Source organism: Varroa jacobsoni, unplaced genomic scaffold, assembly GCF_002532875.2.
Source record: "Varroa jacobsoni isolate VJ856 unplaced genomic scaffold, vjacob_1.0 scaffold_1066, whole genome shotgun sequence".
Classification (NCBI taxonomy): domain Eukaryota; kingdom Metazoa; phylum Arthropoda; class Arachnida; order Mesostigmata; family Varroidae; genus Varroa; species Varroa jacobsoni.
The window spans coordinates 263,943-286,593 of NW_019213968.1; the positions used below are offsets into that span (position 1 = coordinate 263,943).

A 22,651-nucleotide genomic window follows, 5' to 3' on the forward strand; every position below is an offset into this window, starting at 1 on the left:
AACTTAGAAATTCTTCTCTGTTTTGTATAGCCCTAACATTTTATGTAGGAAACGTACCTATTATCGTGATCGTTAGTACCGCGGGAATGGTTATTGCTCTTGCGGTATGGTTTACCTCATGCTATGACAAACCCCCACCATACCATGCTGCATTCGGCTTCGCGGGTTTTATCGTATCTGTGTTTTGGATCTACATGCTGGCTAATGAGGTGGTTTCCCTTTTGAAGGTAATGTAGTCTTTGCTTATAATAGTCTTTCCTCACCAATAATAGAGACATGCATATTCTATTTAGGGCAGAAAAAGTACGACTCCTTTGTAGGTAGTATCCTCGATCTTAGAATAATCTAGCAACCTGCGGGCTTTAATCCGCTCGTGTTTCACCGTTAATTGAGCCAGCTAATCTGATTTGTTGCTGATTTCATACCCAGCTTAATGTAAATCAGTATAGCTAGGGTATGCGTTAGCGATTGTCCCATAGCAGTTACCCTGCGTCACCTAACTCGTTACCTTTTTAAAGTTTCGTCGTTAACCTGCTCTAGCTTGTGGCAATGATCCTGTTAACCTATTAAAATATTTAATTATTCTTTTTTTCATCTGCTCTGAATGAATTACTTTGAAGCTGACTATTGTGATTTAGGTGATGGAGGCATGTGCAGTGATAACCAATCAGTTGTCGATACTTTATTGATACAGTAGTCCAGCTCCCCCGGAGCAACGTTTTTGAGTAAAGGCAAAATGTGTCACAGATGCACGTCTTGATTCAAGATACCTTGAACTACAGCCAAATAATATACATAACTCGGCTTAAATGTGCCTTGTGGAATATCTAATTTAAATGAGCGTAGTTTTTTTTTTTTATATATGAAAATGGGTTGTAATAAGATAGGTTTATTTGTTATAAAGTGCTTGCGCGAAGTCGAGCGCCTCAGCTTCATATAATCAAAATTATGTAGTCCTTTGTGAGATTGTCGACACTTTTTTTTCACGTTTATATACAAACGCGCGATAATACAAACTCAAGTATGTAGTAATAATAAGATTATAGCTCACAAGATTCAAATCACAAACAACAGAATAGTGTGTTGACACAAAAGTGTCTTATTATAAAAAGGCAGACCGTTCGGTAAACTGTCGCTTGTAGTTGAGGCAGGCTAAGTTTACTGAACTATTGTGCCATTTCAGTAAGAATGTGTATTTAAAAAAATTTGACCATTCTATACAGATAATTGTATTCTCTGCCTTTCTAACAGGCTGTAGGAATTGTGCTTGGATTATCGGACGCCTTTTTGGGAATGACTGTGCTTGCGTGGGGCAATTCTGTTGGAGACTTCATTTCAAACCTTTCGGTGGCTCGCCAAGGCTTTCCTCGAATGGCAATCTCAGCCTGCTTTGGAGGACCTCTATTAAGTAAGGAACGATGAATATACCTTGCATATACATTATACGTACCTTTAATATAACTCGAGTGTGACGGTTGTTAACCGGGTAGCAACCATTTTAAAGCATAAGTGTATCAAAAAACTTAACAAATCAAATCAAAAAACCAAAAAGATAAAAGTTCTTTAGCACAGAACCACTTGATATTCATTATGGATTGAATATAGTTATAGATTGAATATCCTTGAAAAAATTACATGAATATTGACGCTTGACTAAAACTTGATTTGGTTAGCATAACAATATTTGCATTCTTACCCCTTCTTTCTTAATAGGCACTCGACCTTGAACCTGCTAGTCTTAATATGAAATGAATTCTTACACGGATATTCAACCCCCGTTTTGCCTTAATATAATTTTTCTTATTTTAACTAATTTTTTTTAATAATGATAATAAAATAAATAATTAACTATGTCATGCCGAAACCACATATTTTGACTTCACAATTTCCGCCTACCAGCCGCTATGCTGCCATCGCCTCCCACAGCGCCATCAAAAGTTGCAGGTCAATCTGAACAATATGAATACACGATAACAAATTAATGCATGCCTGTAATTCTTTCTATTTAGATCTATTATTGGGCTTTGGTTTACCCTACACCTGGATATTGCTGACAGATAAAGAGTCCGATTCTAAGGTGAGTACGTGATGAATAAATGTTTTGAGTTTGTTTTTCGGTTCTGTTCTAGTTAAGTAGCATTACTTCAAACCGCTAGTAGGTCTAGTAGGAAAAAACCAAAAAACCAACAGCTGTTCTTTCCAACTGTTACATATATTCTTGGCCAGTTGACTGTATGGATATCTCACTCAATTCCGATAAAGGAGATTAGAAACTCGAAAATTAAATTTTTGTATAAGAAAGCTAGACTAACACATATTGAATATCTTGTACTATTGTAATTATGGATGAAATTAACCGATCTCACAAGTTTATTTAATATAGCCTAATATATTTATAATAATTTCTTTATTAATAAAGTATCACCTTAATTTATTTTACTTATATTTGCCTAGTGTTGCAAATATTGTGAATACATTCACTAAGAACTCTTTTAAAAGCCAAATTTACGTTTTATATCACATATTTGTATTACTCCATATAACCCAAGACACATATTACACAATTTGTGTGAATAAAGTCATTTTTATTTGTATAATTAACATGTTGCGTTTCAACCAAATGGTAAATAATACGCATAAAACCTTATGATATGACAGTATTGCAGTCAGAAGAATATGTACTTAATTACGTATAATCTCTTCGAAATAGTAAGACTCCGAATGCCTGTGCGCCAGCCAGGCGCACTAGCTTGCTTGCTAGATACGTCAAAATTGTGTACTTTGTCAGTTGACTTCTGATATTGACTGAGGGTCACGAGACATCCCATTGGTAGTGATTGTTTTGTGAACTTATAGTTATAGTTAATAATAAAAACCTTTTAATAGGTTTTCATATTTGCCCTCTGCAACATCAGCAATACAGATGTATAATATTTTGGTTATTTAAAATAATCATTTGAAAGATATCTTGTCGGACTCCCAACTATGGTTGAAAAATCTCATGAATAGTTTACATGTCTTATCTATAGTGCCAAATTGTACATAGTGATCAAATTGGTACAGTGAATGCTTCTATCGAGCCGTAGCTCGTGAGCATTTTGTGTTTGCGTTAATCCACACTATGCCTTCATTTAAGTACAGCTGCATTGTATTTCAAACAATAATAATAATTTTAATTATTACAAAACCTGTGGGAAATGCTTAGGAATGTCGGCAGCATTGACAACGCAAGGCCTGCCATGTAATTTCGGATGTCCCGTTCTTACCTGTAAGATTTGCTCTCTCTTCTCCAAACTCTAGGCAATTATTCTGTAGCTGGACGAAGAGGTACATGGGTGTTCTCCCCATGGCTTTTTTTTGTATTTGCAGAAGTGGGTTTTGCGTTCCTTGTCTAGTGGCAGACTTTCTCGATGCCTGGCAAATGTATTTAAACACAAATGTAATGTCAGCTAATATGGTATATATATATATATATATATATATATATATCTGGCACTCTTGGTTTTATGCATATGAGATCACTTATGATTTTAGAAGTAAATTTTATCTTTAGGTTAACTCTTATTTTATTCATGCTAATGTACATCCAGTTCTTATTTTTAATGCAGAAGTTACTGATAAGCAGTAAATTTAAACAGTGCTTAACAAAGTTCATAAAATAGTGAATTCATAATAGAATCTTCGAGTGCGCCGCCGTAAGGTCGTAATGATATCCCCAATGAGTAACTATCATACCAGTAAGCTTGTTTTTTCTCTGTTTTATGATACGTACTGAATGAAAACTTGTGATACCTGCGTTTTTAATCTTCTATGTCGAACACTTATAACAAGTTAACGAATACAAAAGTAACTTCCCAACAATGTTATCCAAATAAAAACATGCTTTTATGCACTTTGTAAATACTAGATTTATCATTTTAACCAATAGCCTTAGCTAATGACTGACTACCATACTTTTTGTTACCGGCGAACGTAATGGTTTGCGGAAATAAATTTGCGGGTCAAATTGCCGTGTAATTAGCAAGACCTTCCCTATAATTTAGGGTTTATCGTGAGCAACGAGCTCTTGAAATTCCGCAATAATTTTACCCTTGTCTATGCCAACAGTATAACGCATCTGCTGAAGATTGTTTGTTGCTTGCGTTAGTAATGAAAAAAATGCGCGTTAAGTTCAGAGACATTAAAAACGATTTAGCGACAACATCCGTGTCTTCTAGAAATTTTTTATTGATAAATTTGTGGTCCATTGCAAGTGCTCACTGATTTACCTCTCTAATTTTTTCTCGTATAATGACCTTCTGACGCTAGAACCTTGAGAGCATGCATTACGTGGTTTCGTAGTTGCTTGAGACTATATACTTACTTTTTTTAAGGCCTTCGGTTATTCTTGTCTTAGAAACGAATCCTCGAAATCATTTTCTTATGTATAGTTTTAAGGACTTGCTTTCACTAAGGGTTTAACCAGGATGGCTCTTGTCGGCGTTAGTTGAGGTTTCTCCACCACACCTATGAAACATGGTGATAAGCGTATAGCAAGCAACCCTTCTAAAAAGGGTTGCTTGCTTTTATACATATGGTATATATATATATTACAGAGGGCTTCTACAAAACCCTCTGTAATGACCCACTGTAGTAATAACCAACGTTCCTTTACCGACGCTGAAATTGGAAGCTTGGTAGGTACATGCTTAATTGCCTATAGTTATGGCAACGCATGTGAAGAGGCACGCATTAGCTGGCCAGATCACGTCTTCCAATTGAGATTATACGGGAGACACTCGATGGACGCGATTTAGATCCAAAGTAATACAGCTAATCGATTTTTGTACATTGCAAACGTAAGCGCTATGTACTATATATGGATATTTTGTCAACTATAGAGTATTATAAAAAGCGTGAAACCGATTGAGTAGGTATAGAAGGCTGCATATGACAGATAACGGTTATATCTAGCTCTAAGTGATATCATATGAGACCTGGCTCATGAATATTGGCAAAGCTGAGAAGGTCGATTTTTTTTTTATCTAACCGTGCAAGTTGGTCACAGTTCGTCTATTCTTTCCTTATTACTTTTTTAGTTTCAGTGAAATGAACTTGTTTTGAGCTGCCCAAACACTACCAAAAAGCCACCACACGCACACCGAATTACAGTTTAGCATTGTATTCTATAGAAAGTTTTCCTAGATTGTCACGAACAAATAAGCTTTGAACCGTAAATGCCTGAGGGTCGTGTCATTAAGAAATGCGTGACAAGTATTTTGACATCAAAATCAAAAGATTTTTTAGTTTGTGACACATTTTCTAGTATACATAATTTTTTTAGCTCTCCATGTCCCTTAAACAGTAAAGAAGTCATAGAAAATACCAGTTCTCTTAAAAATCGCACCTCTGGGTGTCCCAGCGAAGCTTTTTTGCCTTAGAAGGAGCAAAAGTAGTGTAATATTAAAAATAAATTTTCTTAATTGATGTCTATGTTGTCGTACTGCATCCCAAAAATCCTCTCAACACATGATCTTCTCTCGACTAATCTTCTTAATGTAACTAACTAGATTCAAAAATTAGCACGGCAAGCACCGGTTATGCTTTGCCTGAGAAAGCAGAGATTGCCGTTTATCCTATAATGTCATGCTGAAGCCTCAAAATTTAGATCTGCTCTTTCATTTCTCATTTCATCTCATTCGTCATTTCTCGTAAAAATCGAAATCATAAATAACTTTGAGTGTTTGTGGACCATATTTAATTATTGTGATCTCATTATTTTGGAATGATGAATACAATAAGCCTCGAATGGATAATGTATATATAACTAACACTTGGTTTTAAATAGAGAATTTACTCTACTCTGCCATTATATATACAGCAGCTGTTTCGAAATCCCTTTTGTCCGGGTATTCAATTTTCACCCATAGAAAATTCTTGTATTTTCATTATACAAACGTTTCCTGTGATAATTCTTACAGTATAAGCCATCTTCAAAATGCGTACAAAACATATTTCAGTACATTACCTGCTATATAAGTACTATAGACTATGCTGAGTTTATGCAACACGCTTTACATTCATAATTCAAGTAAACATTAAGATCAGCTAATGAAAAATGATCCAATCCAGTGCGCGTACCTTGTAACCAATCTGTGACGTACCGATCTCACCTATAGAGGATCGACGACACTTTTTTTTTGCAGGTCGACAAATAAATAAATCGAATCTTGTCCAGGGTCGAATAAACATCGACTCTCGGTCTTTCGTAGATATCATTACAGTTAGAAAACCGGCTCGCTGAAGTCCCACATTATCATGGCAGATATCTAAAAGCAAAGCTCAATGGCCACTTACAAGATTTACACAAGGCTTTAAAACAAACACTAAATAGTGACATACTCAGTTATGAATTACCGGTATCACACTGGTTCTGCCTTGTGAAGATATTTTTAAATAATCAAGTAATATAATATATAACAGGTAATTGTCGTTGATTTCTGTACGGATTCTTACGGTGACTTCATTCCGCAGTCTTGTCGTTTTTTTGCATCTTTGTTGGTGGTTATCCGTACTTATTTTGAACATTCTGTATGAGTATACCAAACAAATCAACATTACGTATAAATGGCTTAATCTTATATTAGTTTCGCAGGTGCAGTTTTCTTTCGATTTCGAGGTAACCGTAAGGACACTATATTCGTAGGAGACGGGCACTGGCGTAATCGAAAGGGGTTGCTCCAACAGCTATACGCAAGTCACTGACATGAATTCGCACGCAATGTGCAATGATAAGATTATTACGAGCAACATTGATCCGAACTTTACCTTAGGTTAAACAACAACTATACTTAACTTGGGGCAAGTCTGCGGGCAATTCTATATATATATATATATATATTAGAGTTGACTATCTTTTTATATCTCAGGGCAAAATCAACAGGAGTAAAGGTCAATTCTATGATGAAACCAATTGGATAAATAGTTTCTGGGAAGTTTCATTTTTTTATAAAGCGTGATAAAGATTGCAGTTAGTTAAATATTTTGGATTTGCTCGACAGCCGTTGAGAATTTGTTAAAACACTGAAGGTTTGCTTATTTATTTACGGAATAAACACAACTATAGATTTTTTTTATTTTGTTCATTTCTACCACTGACATAAAATGGTTAGAATAAAAACCTTTACCGCAGTGGTTCATAATTAATCACATGAAACGTTATTTTCAACATATGGATTATACTCTTCAAATGGATACATATTTACCTCTAAAAAATAATTTTTTACCCTCATTGGGCGTAACAGCAATGTATGCAAAGTTTTTTCTCCTTTTGTTGCAGTTTATATAACAACTGTTTAGAATAGACGAACTGTTTATATTTGATAGTTTAGCTTTTTTGAACTTCACAAGGTTAGCAAAAAAATTTGGAAAACGGATTAATTGAAGTGAAGAAACGGTATGCACGAAACTGGCGTCACACGATCTTAAAAAGGTTGCAACCGGTTAAGTGTAAAAGAAGAAGTCTATGATTGAACTATAGTTTATGTTAAGCTACATGTGACGTGGATCAAATTAATTTATGTTAAAGTGGGTATTTATTTATGTTAAAGAGTAAACAAGTGACGAGTCAAGTAGAGCACGGCACTGCAAGGGGGAGAACTGCTTATGTGTATTAGACTTACAATTTACGTTATATTCTAGGTGTAACATAAGCGACTCAGATTAATTGAGCTAATCAAAGGCAAAAAAGAGCGAGACAGAAAACCAAAGTGTTGTGTGCAAAAGGATTAGTGGGAAAATTGCACGAGGATATTAAGACAACTACAACTCAATGGATTGAACGAATAACTACGTATCTAAACAAAAATAATAATAAATAAAGTGGGGACGCTAGAGAGAGTTCTTTTTGTCCTCTAGTAAATTTGTTCGGGCAAGCCGATGTAAAACGACAGCGAATATAGGACAGTATATGTGAAGGCGAAATAAACGATATCCCACGCAGTTAGTAGTTAGTATTCGCGGTGATGAGGTAGAAATATATTTGTCCAATAAACTAAAGGGCACGTCACCTCACGTTTACAGATTTGAAACCGGACGCAGTCAGGCACACCTCGTTTCGTGGTGGGAACCAGCCGTCTGAGGCAACGCTACTGAAAGGCTGTACCAAACTTAAAACATTTAGGCAGATAAAAATTGAACACAGCGTTGACCGTAAACAAAAAAACTACCAAACACAGTTGGCTAGACGAGTCGGAACAAACCTATGCCAGTATCATGTGTAAAGCAGTCATGGAAGAAAATAATCTATAATAGCTGGAGCGGAACGGTTGGCATATGTTAGAGAGATTGCGAAACTTAATTTAATTAATAATAAGAGTAATAATATTAATGGTAATGACAATAATAGTCACAATAATCAATCCGACAATCATGCTTCGGATACACAATTGAGTCTGGCCTTGAATCTCTGGACTGCAAGCGTAAACAATGAGTGGTCAAGTCATTACTGCAGAATTGAAGGGTTTAGCATCAGCGGCTGCGAAAACTATTAACACGAGAGAGCTGTCAGTATACTATGGACAAGGATTATCCCCAAGCAGAAACATAAGACGCAATCGACGCAATACAAATTCGATTCACAAGAGACACACGCCTCTGACAGTAGTGAAATAGGCAAAAATTCGCACATTTGCCTGCCTGCAAACCAGAGGTAGTCTACAAGACTACCCGATTAAGTAGGCGGCGCGTGCGGACCTCATGCGAACACTCAAGTTCCTGAATCCTTATTTGAATGAAATTTAACGTCCATTCGTTCACATTGATTACTCAATGCAAAAGGGACAGCGATTAGCCTTATCGCAGCCGAATTCAGCCCATTTGCCTATGAACAAACGAAGTAAAAGGGCGACGACCGCGAGCGACATCGCGTAAAGACAATGTGCTCATACGGCCACATAGCCATGCTCATAAAGCATGACATCCCAATCTGATAAAAATTTTATCAAGAAATAGTGAAGGGAACAATCATACATAACGCATCAGTTATTTGCATAGATTTTTGGCATAAGACTGAAAAGAACGGCTATCGACAAGACACAGTTGAAGAAATAAATTATTAGATAACAACAGATTAATAAATAAAATATGTACTCAATTCAGCTGGCAAAGTATTCTGATTTCTAACATATATACCAATTTGTCCTTGCGGCAGTAAAAGTTATCTCTAGAAAGTTAGATTGGCAAAGTTTACCGTAGGTAAAGTGGAGTATTTTTTAGTAAGCCTGGAATGAGCTATTACAGGATAGCAACGAGTTTTGAGTATGCAAATGTACAAAAATATTAATATCAGCCCCATATTATTTCTAGATATCCTATCGACAATTCTATTTAAACTCGTTCGTGAAATATTTGCAATGGAAAAATAACGAGCCAACTGTATTCAGTCCGCGCCTTGAGTTTTAAGTATTTGTGTTAAGTGAGCTTCAGTGATCAAGCCCTCTACACAGCTATTACTCTGACCAAGCTCGTATCCATTTATTGTTGGTTTTTATACCGCTGTTAGACTTTGCCCATGCGTGGTACTACAGGCAAAGTAATATTCGATTAGTTATATATATACATATATTTTTTGCCATTTTCATTTAATCACACCTGCTGTGTAAAATACACATATTGCTTTTACTACACTTCTAAGTTAGGTCAATTAATAATAAGTTTTTATTTGCTTCCAACAAAGGCTCAGAAATCTAAGGTCGGACTACAATCCTCTGTCTGAAAGTAAGCCTAAATAACAAGTTGATACGTTTTTTTATTCCCGACATCACTTTTCCCTGTCACTTATTTATACGACTAGTGCTATTACTTCTACAAGACTAACGTACGCATAGTACTTAAATGCTAATGGATGCTTTCTGTTGCATTTTTGTCCATTTCTGCAGTTGGACTACAATGTGAAAATCGGGCTCATGTACTCAACACTTTGCCAATCGCTAATCTCCACAATGGCAATCATGCTAATCCTAGGATTTCATTCAAGACGGGAATTCGGCGCGTATTTGATATTCCTCTATGGGGTCTTTTTCACGGCTGCGTTAATCTTGGAGATTCTCAAATTTTAAACGGATTTAAAGAAAGGTAAGGCCAATACTATTGAAGATAGCTGTTAGACAGACTGATAGCCACTGAGCGACGTGCAGAAGTACGCTAATATATGATGTGTAAATTACACTTTAGACAAGGCGAAAGTTGCCAAACGTGGTGAATGAGAAAAATGCGACACGGCAATTTTAATATTTAATACAATTCTGGCTAAAGGTCTACAGGTCGCATGCTGATGATGTAACAAACTATGATTATAACGAACAGGTATTGTAAATAAGCTTGACCACTTCCAAATTGGTAATACAGATAATAACAAAATTTTAGATTACTATTTTGATTTTTTACGAAATCTAATGATATCGTATTCTTTATTGGCTCCTAAATCACCATCCACGTCTAACCATACCACCATAAGAATAGCCACGTAAATATATAGCGTGACGCTTAATTTCACACAGATTGCTAAAATACCAGGGGACACCAACTTATTGGAAGAATTTTACCTGAGCTGTCTAGCACTGTTTGGGGTTACTTGAAACAACCGAATAGCCACTGTTTATTTGTCCATAAGCGGCTTTGTAGCGTTTCTAGACAATCGATGATATGCCCAAATAACCCATCTATGGTTCTCTGGACTAATTCTATAGCTTTCATGCTTTAACAATTACAATGTGACATTCCTTATTTATTAAGATTTCGCAAAACTGCATACTTTTATACAATTGCTATAGGTACTTGGCTGTCTAATTACTTAGTAACAGTATTAATCTATATATCACGATTTTAAGAAAGTTTTATCACAGAGTTCTATGCATTATAACAGTAAACACCGAATCACAGAACAGACTACTACGAAGCGCAAAGATGCATGTTTCATAAAAAAAAACCACATAACCTACATAAACTACATAGATGGAACAGCTTATAAAAACAGTGAATCTCTTTTTAGTTACATACCTCCACTGCAAATATGTGTAGAATCGTTATAAACATATGTTAATTGCAAAAAAAACCTATGATGGGAATGATTCTAACAATTTAAAATTGATGTAGCAAAGTCAGTCAGCTGGTACCCTAAGGTCATCATCCATATACACCACGAATAGATATGACTCACTAAAAAGAATGAGTGCTTGAAGGAATAGTTAATTCGAATACTGAAAGAAGAAAGACTAATTCATTGACAATATCTGCGTCTGTATAATGATTTTACATCATAAAAGTAATAAATATAGATTAAATTCGACGCCAAGCTGCATATATTTTTTTTTAGTTCATTTACTTTGAATGGGCAATCCAGTTTGGATTTTACACGGATAATGTAATTTTCGCAACAAGGCACGCCAAAGCAAACGAAAACAAAACTGCCTAAGTTAATTCAACGAGTGTGTCCATTTGTAATGTTACTTAAATATAAATACTTACTTATTAGCTTGCCAAATTTAAATATTAATCTACACCGTTACAAAGAAATCGCACGTATAAATACAGGACTAAACATAGAAATACTAACCAAGGAAGGTCACTCTTCATACCAAATCATCTTCTTAGTTAAATATTTTTACCTTATATATATATATATATATATTACTAACAAGTATCTTGCATCAACATTAGAAAAAATGAATACCGAATGTCAGTAATCAGATAAATAAGAATTGAGTAAAGTTAGATACTATTATAATTAAAATTGATTGCTGCTTGTCTGGTTGTCATGCTGTTTTATAAGACTTTCCGAGAAACCTCAGATAAAACCAACAAGACCCACCTGCCGAGTTGGACTTTTAAGACGAAGGCAAGTTCTTGATACTATAGCTACAAACTGATGATTCCGAAAACTTGTTCACATATAATAAAGCTACTAATGTTCCACCAAAATGAACCTCGCTGATTCAGGATAGTATCTGCTATGAGTCTCTTACTGTCTGCAAAGAATGTATATTGAATAGTATATAGAGAAAATGGTAATCAGTAACGTGCATAGAAACGTCGAATCACTGTCAGCGAGGACCGGAATAAAGCAGGCTGCTCTTTTTAGGGCGCTCAACGAACAACGGCTACCGTTACTAGCAAGTTCAGGTTATCAGAAAAACGGATTGTCCGCGTGGTGAAAGTAATCTTCACAATATGAACCCAAGTTCCCATCAAGGTCTCTTCGCCGAACTTTTCAGTTCACATATATTAAAGTAGCAGTGGATAAGCACATTATTAAAAAAGAGCGATCTTAACTATGCATTGTGTTAATGTCATCTCGATAACTTCTGTAATACTATACAATTATTATTTACACTTACTGTAGCAGACGATTCTGTCATCATGTCATCAATAAAATTTAGCCCCAATAACATTTAATGTAGACTATTGGACGTACGAAAGAAAAAATACTGTGTATTATGCCAACTCCTTTAAATGGTAGATATCAAGTATACGATGTTATTTTGTCTTCTTTGTCAATTTTAAATTGTATGTCTGTATAATTATTTGTTTCATCTGCCCAAGTCGGATGACCCCGTACATGCCGTCTAAACTTGTAAATATTGGCTATATGATAACATTTATGAGACTCTCAACAGCCATACTTTTTCTAAGGCCTAAACCCGTGGAACGGCAAAGATCGCTTGGATTTTTATATTAAGCTTATGCTAAATATTCAAACTCGTAAAACGTAGCTGCGCGGTGTGCTAATGTTAAGGACATAAACCTTTGAATAGGTCAGTGACTTCAAATTGGTTATTGCAACCGACATAATGCTTGTCGTTTATGAGTTAGGGGTCTCTGCTCACCCAATCACTGCGGTAGTCGCGAAGAACATTAATAATAAAATAAAGGTCAGAAAATAAGAAGTACTATTAAATAGAAATGGACTATGATTGAAAAAAAGTGAAACATTTTTATTAATTGAAAATTGATTGGGAATTTGCAATTTCAGCCAGAATGTAAACGAAAAGAGTACAGCAAGTTTTAGTAGTGTCAGTGTCAGCACCGGTTCCCCAGATTTTATTTGTATTCGCTTCCTAAGCCATACCAAAAACCAATGCCCAAGATGATTTACAACACACAAGCGATCTAGAAGCGTTTCTGCAAATAATTTGACATTACTTCGTAGTGAGACCTGCTTACTTGCAATGTGTACTAAGGCTCGATGTCAATGCATACAAGCTGTGCTATATTTGCTAAAAGGAACGGCGCGCTTCATAAAGGACATGGTCAGGACCTCCGATCTCGATAGAACTGAAGTATATGTTTATTCTATCAAGGTAAAGAAAGATGAAATATATGATATCGATATATATCTTTTCTCAATTATCGACCACTAATCAACGGGTTAAAACAAACGAACTGAAGGCATTCTTAGAGAAAAAAAACCGTTATCTAATTTATGTATTCGTAATCGATGATTACGACCTCATCATGTGCGAGATAGCTTTTCATAAGCTGCACTCTGATTGAATCAGTTGAATTTGCGAAGCCGCGTGTTTTATGCGAAGATGGAGATTGCCACTAGCCGGGCAGATCTGACTTAATGTCAAGGGACTGGTGACTATCATGAATAAGCATATCTCTACAGTATTATATCTCATTTAAAAATAGAAATCTTTATATGTATTAGATGCAAATAAATTATGTGGAAGTGAGGTAGACATAAACAATATTATGACATTATTATTGAAATTGAGTTTATTAATAGTTATTCCTATAAACAAGATGAATCTATGTGATACTCTTAATTTCATCGAAAAATTGCTCTGATAGCTTCATAGGTCTCTCTGTGTTTGGATCTGTGTCACGTTCGGTATCGCTGTCAGTCATTCCGTCAACCGCCTGGCTCTCACCGGGGGATGAAGTATGTTCTTGCCTAGGCTCGAACCTAGATCGCCACGCGTTACAAAGATTACTTGGCAAACACTTTACCCGCTAAACTATCACGGGATGAAATTTTTGCCCTGAACGAAGACTACGTTGCGAAACGAAAACAAAAAGTACTGACATTGTTCTCTTTTTTTAATTTGCAACATCACTGGTTGAGATCGAAATTATGACTGCTGTTATCGCTAGAAGAAAATATTGCGACATCCAATAAATCGAATTATGTTAAAAGAAGATGCCTTTTCTATTTTGAACTACGTTCACATTAATAAAAAAAAAGTTTGGGATTTATTTTATCCAAAACGACGTTAATTATTTCTCACAGAGATTTTACACGAAACACTTCTATGTTTATAGAAAATTCGACAAACTTCTATACCTAAGGGGTCTAGAAGGAAAAGGGACTAAAGGCTCAACAATTATGTAAGCTAATTCATAACTTTTTTGTTTCCAGTTCAAAAAATAAGCCTGTTAGCGAATTAGTAAGACTAAATATGACTGTAATGTGCCTTTTGTTCGTATACCGAATCAGGTACCTGAGTATCAGGGTAAAGCAAAACACTAACGTTGTTGGAGATTCTAATCAAGATGATCAAGTGATAGATTTGCTGTACCTCTTTAGTGAATGCACGCAAAGGCCTTTTGATCACGTATCCCGGTGCGTACATTTTCACTGATAAAAACAATGGATGCCTCTGCTGCTGATGCCAATAATAGTGATGATAATAATGGCTCTGTCAAATAACCAACATGCCATAATTTCTCACATTTTTCCTCGCAGTTGTCATCATTTGCGTTAGGGTAATGGTAACGACAATGTGCAATAGGCAGCTTGGTGTTACTGCAGCTTTAGCGCGCGGCTCTGAAATCGCAAGGCAGAGAAATGTCGGTGCATCCTTATAGCAGCTGATCCGGAAACACAAGATTCTACTGGCCAGCTAGAACGTCGTATTGGGAAGCAGCTTTCTGACCTTGGCTTGATGTGACCCGCAGCCTAAGCCATCCGTTCGTTGATGGTCTGGGTCCAAAGCGAAATCCGTCCTTTTTCAGCTGGCCCCTTACCGCGGGCCCTCGCCGGCGCCCCTCCCATCAGCGATGCCGTAAGGTATAAGCCCCTTGGACTAGCAAAGACTCTGGTCACTGGAGCTCCGACACGCGGACCCCGAACCCCGCGGTGGACTCGTTTGCAGTCTTCGAAAGATTGTGAGTATAGCCGGGAGCACATCGTAGAATTTAAAGAGCAATAGACGTGTAAAGCGGGCGTTGCGAGATGGCGTCGTCAACGGTGCCAGAGCCCGATTATTCGTATCTTGGATTGATACTCAGCACGGGCGATCCACGCACGCGTGACTGGCCAATGATGGGCTCTCCAGTTATCGTTGTGTCGATTCTTGCCTCGTATCTATATTTCTGCACTTCACTGGGGCCACGTCTGATGAAAAACCGCGAGGCATTCAATATAAGGCCCATCGTGCTGGCTTACAACGTGATTATGGTCGGACTAAGTTTGTTCTTTTGTGTGCTCACTTTAAAGTTAACTTACGTTGGCCAGGAAATCGGACCGTACAACGTCGTGTGCGAGGCGACGTCGACGACTGACTCGGTGCTTCTATACTGGGGCTGGTGGTATATGCTCACAAAAATTGGTGAACTACTAGATACAGTATTCTTCGTGTTTTTAAAAAAAAACAGTCATATCTCTTTTCTTCACCTACTGCACCACTCTCTTGCTTTAGGCACCGTATGGATGGACATCAATAACGGTATTACAGGACAAGTCGCTATGTTCCCTATTCTTAATGCGGCGGTACATGTGGTTATGTATGGTTATTATGGTCTTGCAGCGCTACCGTCTTCGGTGAAACCCAACCTCTGGTGGAAAAAGTACGTGACACAGTTTCAAATTGCACAGTTCTTCGCGCTTATGGTGCACGGCTTGATGCCATTTATTTTCGACTGCGGATTTCCTAAGACCATGGCATCACTGATGGTGCTTGAAGCTGGACTCTTCACCTGTCTTTTCTCGGACTTCTACTATAAGAACTATATCAAGGGTCAGGATGAAAGGTATATAATTGGATCCAGCACGAAAAGCGATTAAGAAGTTCTTCAGTGGAATCTGAAAAGTATGCATTACTCAGCAAGACGTCTAAAAAAGCGTCTGTTTAGCCTGTTCGAGAAATTTACCTTGCCGTACGATATTCTCCACAACCACCTCACGCACTCCCTACCTCCTAGCCTTAATCAAGTGTAATTTCCTGCAGACGAATGATAATCAAGGTTTGACCCGATATCTTTCTTGGATTTTGGCACTAGGGGGCGGGTGTTGCTTTTCCGAGCTCGACCTCCTCCTCACCTCGCAGTGAGGCGCCCTAGCGTCTGGAACTCAGTACTGACTAACTCAACTTCAAGCGCGCCTTCAGGCGTATGGGGCGCGGCGCGCGTCGAAGGCTAAAGGAGCCGCTAGCCATCGGGTGTTCTGCTGGCCAGAACGCGCTCTGTTGTACATAGTGCTTCCTTATTTTAATAATAATTATTAAGATTAATATTATATTAAATTTATTTGCTGTGTTTTTGGCCTCCTGCTGGTTGCCAGTAAATAAAACACCAAAATGGTATACTTCAGAGTGTATTCACTGTTTAGACATTAGATAGCATCGTGACCATAGTACGAGGTATTCGGGATCTTTCTAAGATCAGGACAAAAGGGAAAACATTGGTCCTGATAAAATGGATGGCCAAAACTTTTTAAAGCATGCATTGTTTGTTACAGTTAGCAAACGAAGCTAAACATTGCGTTCACACGACTGAAATGAGTATATTTTATTTACTGTTAGCCTCCTTTTATTTATTTATCTTTTCATTATTTTTTTATTCTATTTATTGCATTGTATTTAAACAGAAAAGTCGGCAATCATCGTTTTCCTGGAGAGACATTTTTACAATGAATTACGCCAAGAAAGCAGTATTTACTTGCCCAGATTAAATGATCGATTGGCAAGGTTGCCTGACGCTCGTCAAGGTTGCTAAAGGTGTTTGACGCTCGCTACATTATTACAACAAGCAAAATCTACTTCACTGTTTTAAAGTATCTAACGTACTAGCCGTATTATATCAATTCAATACACACACTTACACATGCTACACGGATACGTATTCGTATATTTTGTACATTTGCGGCAAGCCTTTGACTTTGATAGATTCACAATCGCATAGCCACATGTCAACACATTGATGGATCTTGGGCCCTGTCTTTAAGAAGTGAGTATTGACAACTGTTGCCGCCGCTGCGGCTACGAGTTGTTTGCTGCCGACGTCAACTGATAGTGTCCTCCTGATGGTCGATGGCGTCGCTCTTCCGGTTCGGGTCGGCGACTTCTAAATCATTTCGAGCGCTGGTCGTCGCCGTCTTTGTGGGGTTCGTTGGTCGTCGTGGTTATGTCAATTATGGTGCTGCTGATGACTGTAGGGGCCGGTGGCAGGCATGTGCCATTTAGGCCATTACAGCCACCACTAACTATGATCTCTCCCTGTCTCTCCCTTTCGACGTCTGCTACTGCTACGATTGTCACCACCGCTTGGGGCAATGTCGGCGACGCTGCCCCCCGCTGCGTTGCTGTCGATGGCCGCTGTCTCGCGATCGCCTTTATGACGTAAAGTGCTGCGGGAACTCCTCATCTCTTCATGGTTAGAACCACATTGCAGATGTTAGCTACTACCATTTCTTGACGGACGTTGTTCCACGTTTCTAGTTCGAACATCAGCTACGGCAACAACTCGGCAACTACTACAGCGGCCGGTAGCCACAGCTGCTGCTACCACTGCCGCTGTTACGATGTCATCGTACATTACTTCCTGGAGCAACGTGCGACTTTTTTGCGGCCACAAGTACACACACAAATACGGAGAACACAGACACATACAGACACTAGCAGATACCAACGCCGAAAATGCCAGCGTTGTCAGCTGCAAGAGAACAACGGTAAAAAGCTGCAGTTGAAGAAGGGCAAAGCCACCAGGGCTTTACCACTGCGACTCTGACATCAGCGACACCAACAACGAGGAGGAGCAGCAGTAAGTGTTAGGCACGTCACCAACACCATCAGATCGTAACTACCGCTGATATAAGTTTGCCATCGCCTGAACCATTTCCCTACCACAACGTCTACAATCAGCACCAACAACGCCAACAACGACAAAGCATCGTAGCTGCGACGAGCTGAAACTTTCTTTCTTCCGGCGAATATGTGGCTGCAGTAACAACAACAGCAGCAACTATCGCGTCAACAGTGCTTAGAACAGCAGTTTCCCTGAGCGAACCCCGGCCCTCATATTTGTCTGACTGCAGCATCCACTTGGTCAGCAAAGCGACGGTACGTAGCGTTGTGTGTTGCCGACCGCCTGCATGCGTCTTTGTGGGTATGCGTTGTATATACATCGTCTTATGTATAAGCTTACATCCGTTAGTCCTCCGGTCTATCTGCGTCGTTACTCTCGTAGCTTGTGATGCCCCATAAACGATCGCTGCGGCTGCAGTGGCGAGAACGATTGTACAACAGCCGGACGATACAACGGCGCTGTATCGTAAAATTATTGCTGGCCATTTTGGGTCCATAGAGCGAAAGGTCGCCACAAATTGCGCGTTCGTGGTCGTGGTCAATGTTAGACGCCGTTCCGTTGTCATGCCTAACAGCTGCTATCATGCTCTGGCTACAAAAAGCCAACTTCATAATAAACTGAACACTATACAGCTTTTGAAGTGAACTAAATAAATAGCTTTAACAATACCTTTATATCTGTTAACGCCAGTAAGCACTATTGACAGACGAGTCTATCAAACTCGTCTGTTTATCGACGTATCGAAGAATTTTATTTAATACAGTAGTAGACTTACACCATACTAATATAATTCAAGAAACAAAATTCACACTAGACCTAGTAAGAGGAAGAAGAGATTAAATCAAAATTTTAATAAGTAATACTTTGAGCCAATAAAAATCGGAATCGAAAATTTTTGTTCTATATCCTGAATACCTATATCCATTTGAAACGTGTGACAGCAAAATTGATGAAAATAAATGACATAAGCGATGCCACTACAAGCGCAAATAGAAAAACCGTCGTTTGATCAGACATGGTTGATTAAATGAATGTCTCGAAAAGCTATACATTACAAGAACCCCATCATATGTTTTCCACCTTTCTCCTAGTAGAACTGCAAAATGGTAAGACATATGCTTGACTCTTACGGAATCTAGTCAGAACGAAACAATCATAAAATGTAAGTGCCCGATGCTTTTTCTAGGAACCAATTGCGATACAATACGCTATAGCAAAAATAATTTACCAATCCTGCGAGCTTTTCTTTCGCATTCATCGAAGAAGACATAGGAGAGAAAGCCCGCAATACAGACGAAGATGAATTTTTAGCTGCATCGCTGTTTTCGACAGCTGCTGCATTGTTTATTAAATTGGTACTAAGCTTCCGCCATCAGCTGGTCTAACTGCCATGTTGTTCTAGCAGTTATGAAAGTTCTAAGAGTAGAATGTATTCTTGTATTAAAAAAAAATAAAACTGTTTACTTTGTGGATTACCCTGATTTTGACTACATATTTTTTAATGTGAAGATTTAAAAAAAGGCTAAATGCCGGCAATGATGTTTCTGACGTGTAAGTGCTTTAAGATTCGCCTTTAAGTGACTTCAAGAGTGTAATGAAAGCTAAAGCCGACATGACGTACCGAAATGAGCGACATCTTTATATACCAAACAACTTTCTCGCGCATGAGTTGTACTAGACTTTACATATACTACTTTCCTTCAGGATTATTTAAAAAAATGTTCTTAAAATGCTTTTATAAATTGAAAATGTGAATTTTTTTTCGGCTATATCTAAAGTATTTTTATACCTGTATACAGGTTGTTTAAAGAAACCGACGCTTTGAAAATAGAGGTTACTTTTAGTTCTGCTCTGAGGTCTGCTGACCCTATAAAAGCCATAAGTAACAAACGGAATGTCTAATACTATCGATTTTTGCACTATTCGCTAACTGCAAGAAAACAAGTAAGTAGGTAACTTAACCTTAGATGCAGAGCTTTTTGCAGCCGACACTATAGGAGGCCCCTTAAAATACATATGGAGCTATGTTGGCGACTTAGTCAGTCTCCAATAGATTCAATGAAAGCTGGCCGAAGCTCCATTATGAAAATAAAGGTTTACAAATTTCGTCAATATTGTTTCAATCTTTGTATATATTTTAATGATAACAATAGTCTCTCCAGAGTTATTCGATAGGTCGGGAATTTTTCATAACTATTAAATTATCTATCGTTAAAAGATGGAATTTGGTTTCGGGAAATTGAGCACGAACAACTCATAATAATTATATTAAAGTTGTAACTATAATGTTGATTTTTATAATAAAGTTGAAGACGAAAAACACCGGTTTTAATAGAGGAAAGTATATTTAACATATACGAGAATGTCATTGTTCTGCCTAATATTTGTTTAAAAGCAAGTTTTAATAAGAAACCTACATTGCATTTTTCTTATAATACTTTAATAATAAGACAGTTATCAACCTCTTAAAACTGCCCATATCTCTGATGTATTTAGCATATACTTAGGTTTTTCTTTTTATCGGTGCACTGCCATAATTATCCGCGTTTTCTGAACAGCGGAATCAGTACTTCTAGCCACTGCTGATGCTTTTCACTAAGTAATGCCTCAGGCAATTGTAGCTCAGAACGAAACGAAACGTATTCACGGCCGGTTTTAAAAATAAGCTATCTGGCGTGTCCAATCAAAACCTTAGCAGACGAACACATTACCTCTGTAACATCAAGGGGACAGCGGAAGGAACTTGTATTTTCCATTTCTTTTTTTCGTTTTGACTTACTATTTAGTTTATGGAAGCGTCCATCGCACAGTCATATTAGCAATGTTAGTGCTATCGTAAACCTCTATATACAATCAGCTTTTCTCTGAATTCATATGAAAGTTAGTCAGCGCGGAAGATTAAGGTATTATTCTAATGTTTATGAACTGGCTATTTGTGTAACACCAAAGATAATAATGTTTCTTACGTAGTTGTGATTCTACTGCTTTAGCTTCTTGTTTCAAATGTTTTGATAAACGTTAAATAACTGCATAAAAGGCACGTCTGCCAAGTGTGCCCCCGTTTACTCTTTATTTTATAGAGCTAAAATTCCCGCAACAAATCCATTGCGGTGGTCATGTGCAGAGTAAATCAAAGGTATTTCGACGGAAGCGTATCATAATATCGTTATTGTAGTAATGTGCCGGCAAGATAAGAAAATACTATATAATTAAATAGTTTAAAAAACTCCTAACTTCAAGCTGAAAATGAGATGGGAACCTCACAATTATAAGTACGACTTCATGCCCATATCTCTATCGCTATAACGTATGTTGGCGAACGTGCAAGAAAGAAATATAATAAGCTGATTTATTAAAGGTGTACGTAAATTGAATTATGTAAAACTGGCCTATCGGGTGGGACTAGGTGTGTAGGTTATAACAAGTGCTGCCCATTCCTCCAAAATGAGCATTTAGTACTTATCTCGCAATGACTGACTTGTCGGCGAGATCCGGAAATAATTCTATTGATATAAAATGGTGAGCTTTCGTTCCTGCAGATTAGTTCTAAATTTAATCCGTACGTAGAGTACTAAATGTAAAACTGTTATTTAGTCAATTTATCCTCCATGCCATTTACTTTGCATAAACATTGGTATTTAGGTTACAGACCTTCGGAAAATATACACATACCTCTCACTGTATTATCAATAAAATGATTGTTCCGAATTCCGATGTTGAATTATCTATTATGCACAACATGACGCAATGCTTCCAAATCTGGTGGCCTTCAATTCAACTAAGGCACACGGAAGAACATCGTGATCAAGTGCTGGTTACTTAACAACCACCGATTCAGGGCAATTGTCTGCGTGGCTCAGCACGCGGCGTAGCGACCACACCGGCGCCGCGGAACGGATCGATTGTAGAAACAACGGCAGCAGCAAGAAGCTATCGGCTTATGCAATTGCGTTAAGTGTTTTAAATTCAACGGCAGTTTTTTAAAAAAAATGTATTTTGCGTAACGCCCTTATTTTATGATCTGGTGATAGCTTAAATTTGCATGCTTTACTAAACGAATGGATTGGTTGTTACACATACAAAGTCGCTTACTACAATAATCGTTTAAGGTTTGGAAATATCTGGATGACCCAAGTATTATGATTTGAAAGTAACTAGTACTTACTGGTGGAACTAGGTCGTTGAGATTAGACTGAAATCCTGTCGGTCTACCCAGTTAATTGCTTGCCATAGAAAAACGCGCGCCGTGTGTATTTTTTATTTTTAAGTTGGCTACTTAACTTTATGCAGAGGCTAGACTTTGCTTGGAGGGTACCAGCGGTATAAAGCAATATCTAACTACTGCAGTACCGGATGTAATACTCGAAATATGTAGGTCAACAAGTTACTAAGTTTAATTATTGAATTAAGTAAGCTTTTGTTATAAAAAAAAAAATTAAGTAACTGAACTTAATGCTAGGATTGGGATTCATCTGGTAAAGCACAGATGTATTGCATAAATTATGCTGTAGCGTTCCAGTGTCCTGGCGCTTCTGTCCTGCCTTGCAGGACATTTGATGCGGTGCAGAAAAAAATAATTTTTTTG

General features: G+C 37.6%; 2 protein-coding genes across 7 annotated transcripts in view; both read left to right on the forward strand.

The window, feature by feature from the left end:
* Nucleotides 1-14,990, forward strand: part of LOC111266233 (mitochondrial sodium/calcium exchanger protein) — a 45,749-nt gene extending 30,759 nt beyond the window's left edge. For 2 of the 6 annotated variants that reach the window (XM_022843548.2, XM_086970830.1), the window contains exons 13-18: nucleotides 31-227; nucleotides 1,252-1,408; nucleotides 2,010-2,077; nucleotides 9,918-10,113; nucleotides 11,810-11,875; nucleotides 12,119-13,730. In XM_022843548.2, coding sequence (XP_022699283.1) covers nucleotides 31-227; nucleotides 1,252-1,408; nucleotides 2,010-2,077; nucleotides 9,918-10,097 — 602 coding nt within the window. In that variant the 3' untranslated portion in view covers nucleotides 10,098-10,113; nucleotides 11,810-11,875; nucleotides 12,119-13,730. Of the gene's footprint in view, nucleotides 1-30; nucleotides 228-1,251; nucleotides 1,409-2,009; nucleotides 2,078-8,061; nucleotides 9,147-9,917; nucleotides 10,114-11,809; nucleotides 11,876-12,118; nucleotides 13,731-13,833 lie in introns of those variants that run through there. The other 4 variants (XM_022843547.2, XM_086970829.1, XM_022843546.2 and 1 more) reach the window with 4 other exon arrangements.
* A 109-nt stretch (nucleotides 14,991-15,099) lies between these two features.
* Nucleotides 15,100-19,547, forward strand: LOC111266236 (very long chain fatty acid elongase AAEL008004). Its single transcript, XM_022843553.2, has 2 exons — nucleotides 15,100-15,593; nucleotides 15,792-19,547. The coding sequence occupies exons 1-2, from the start codon at nucleotides 15,218-15,220 to the stop codon at nucleotides 16,046-16,048; spliced, it is 633 nt and encodes a 210-aa protein (XP_022699288.1). The 5' UTR covers nucleotides 15,100-15,217; the 3' UTR covers nucleotides 16,049-19,547.
* Nucleotides 19,548-22,651: the final 3,104 nt, after the last annotated feature.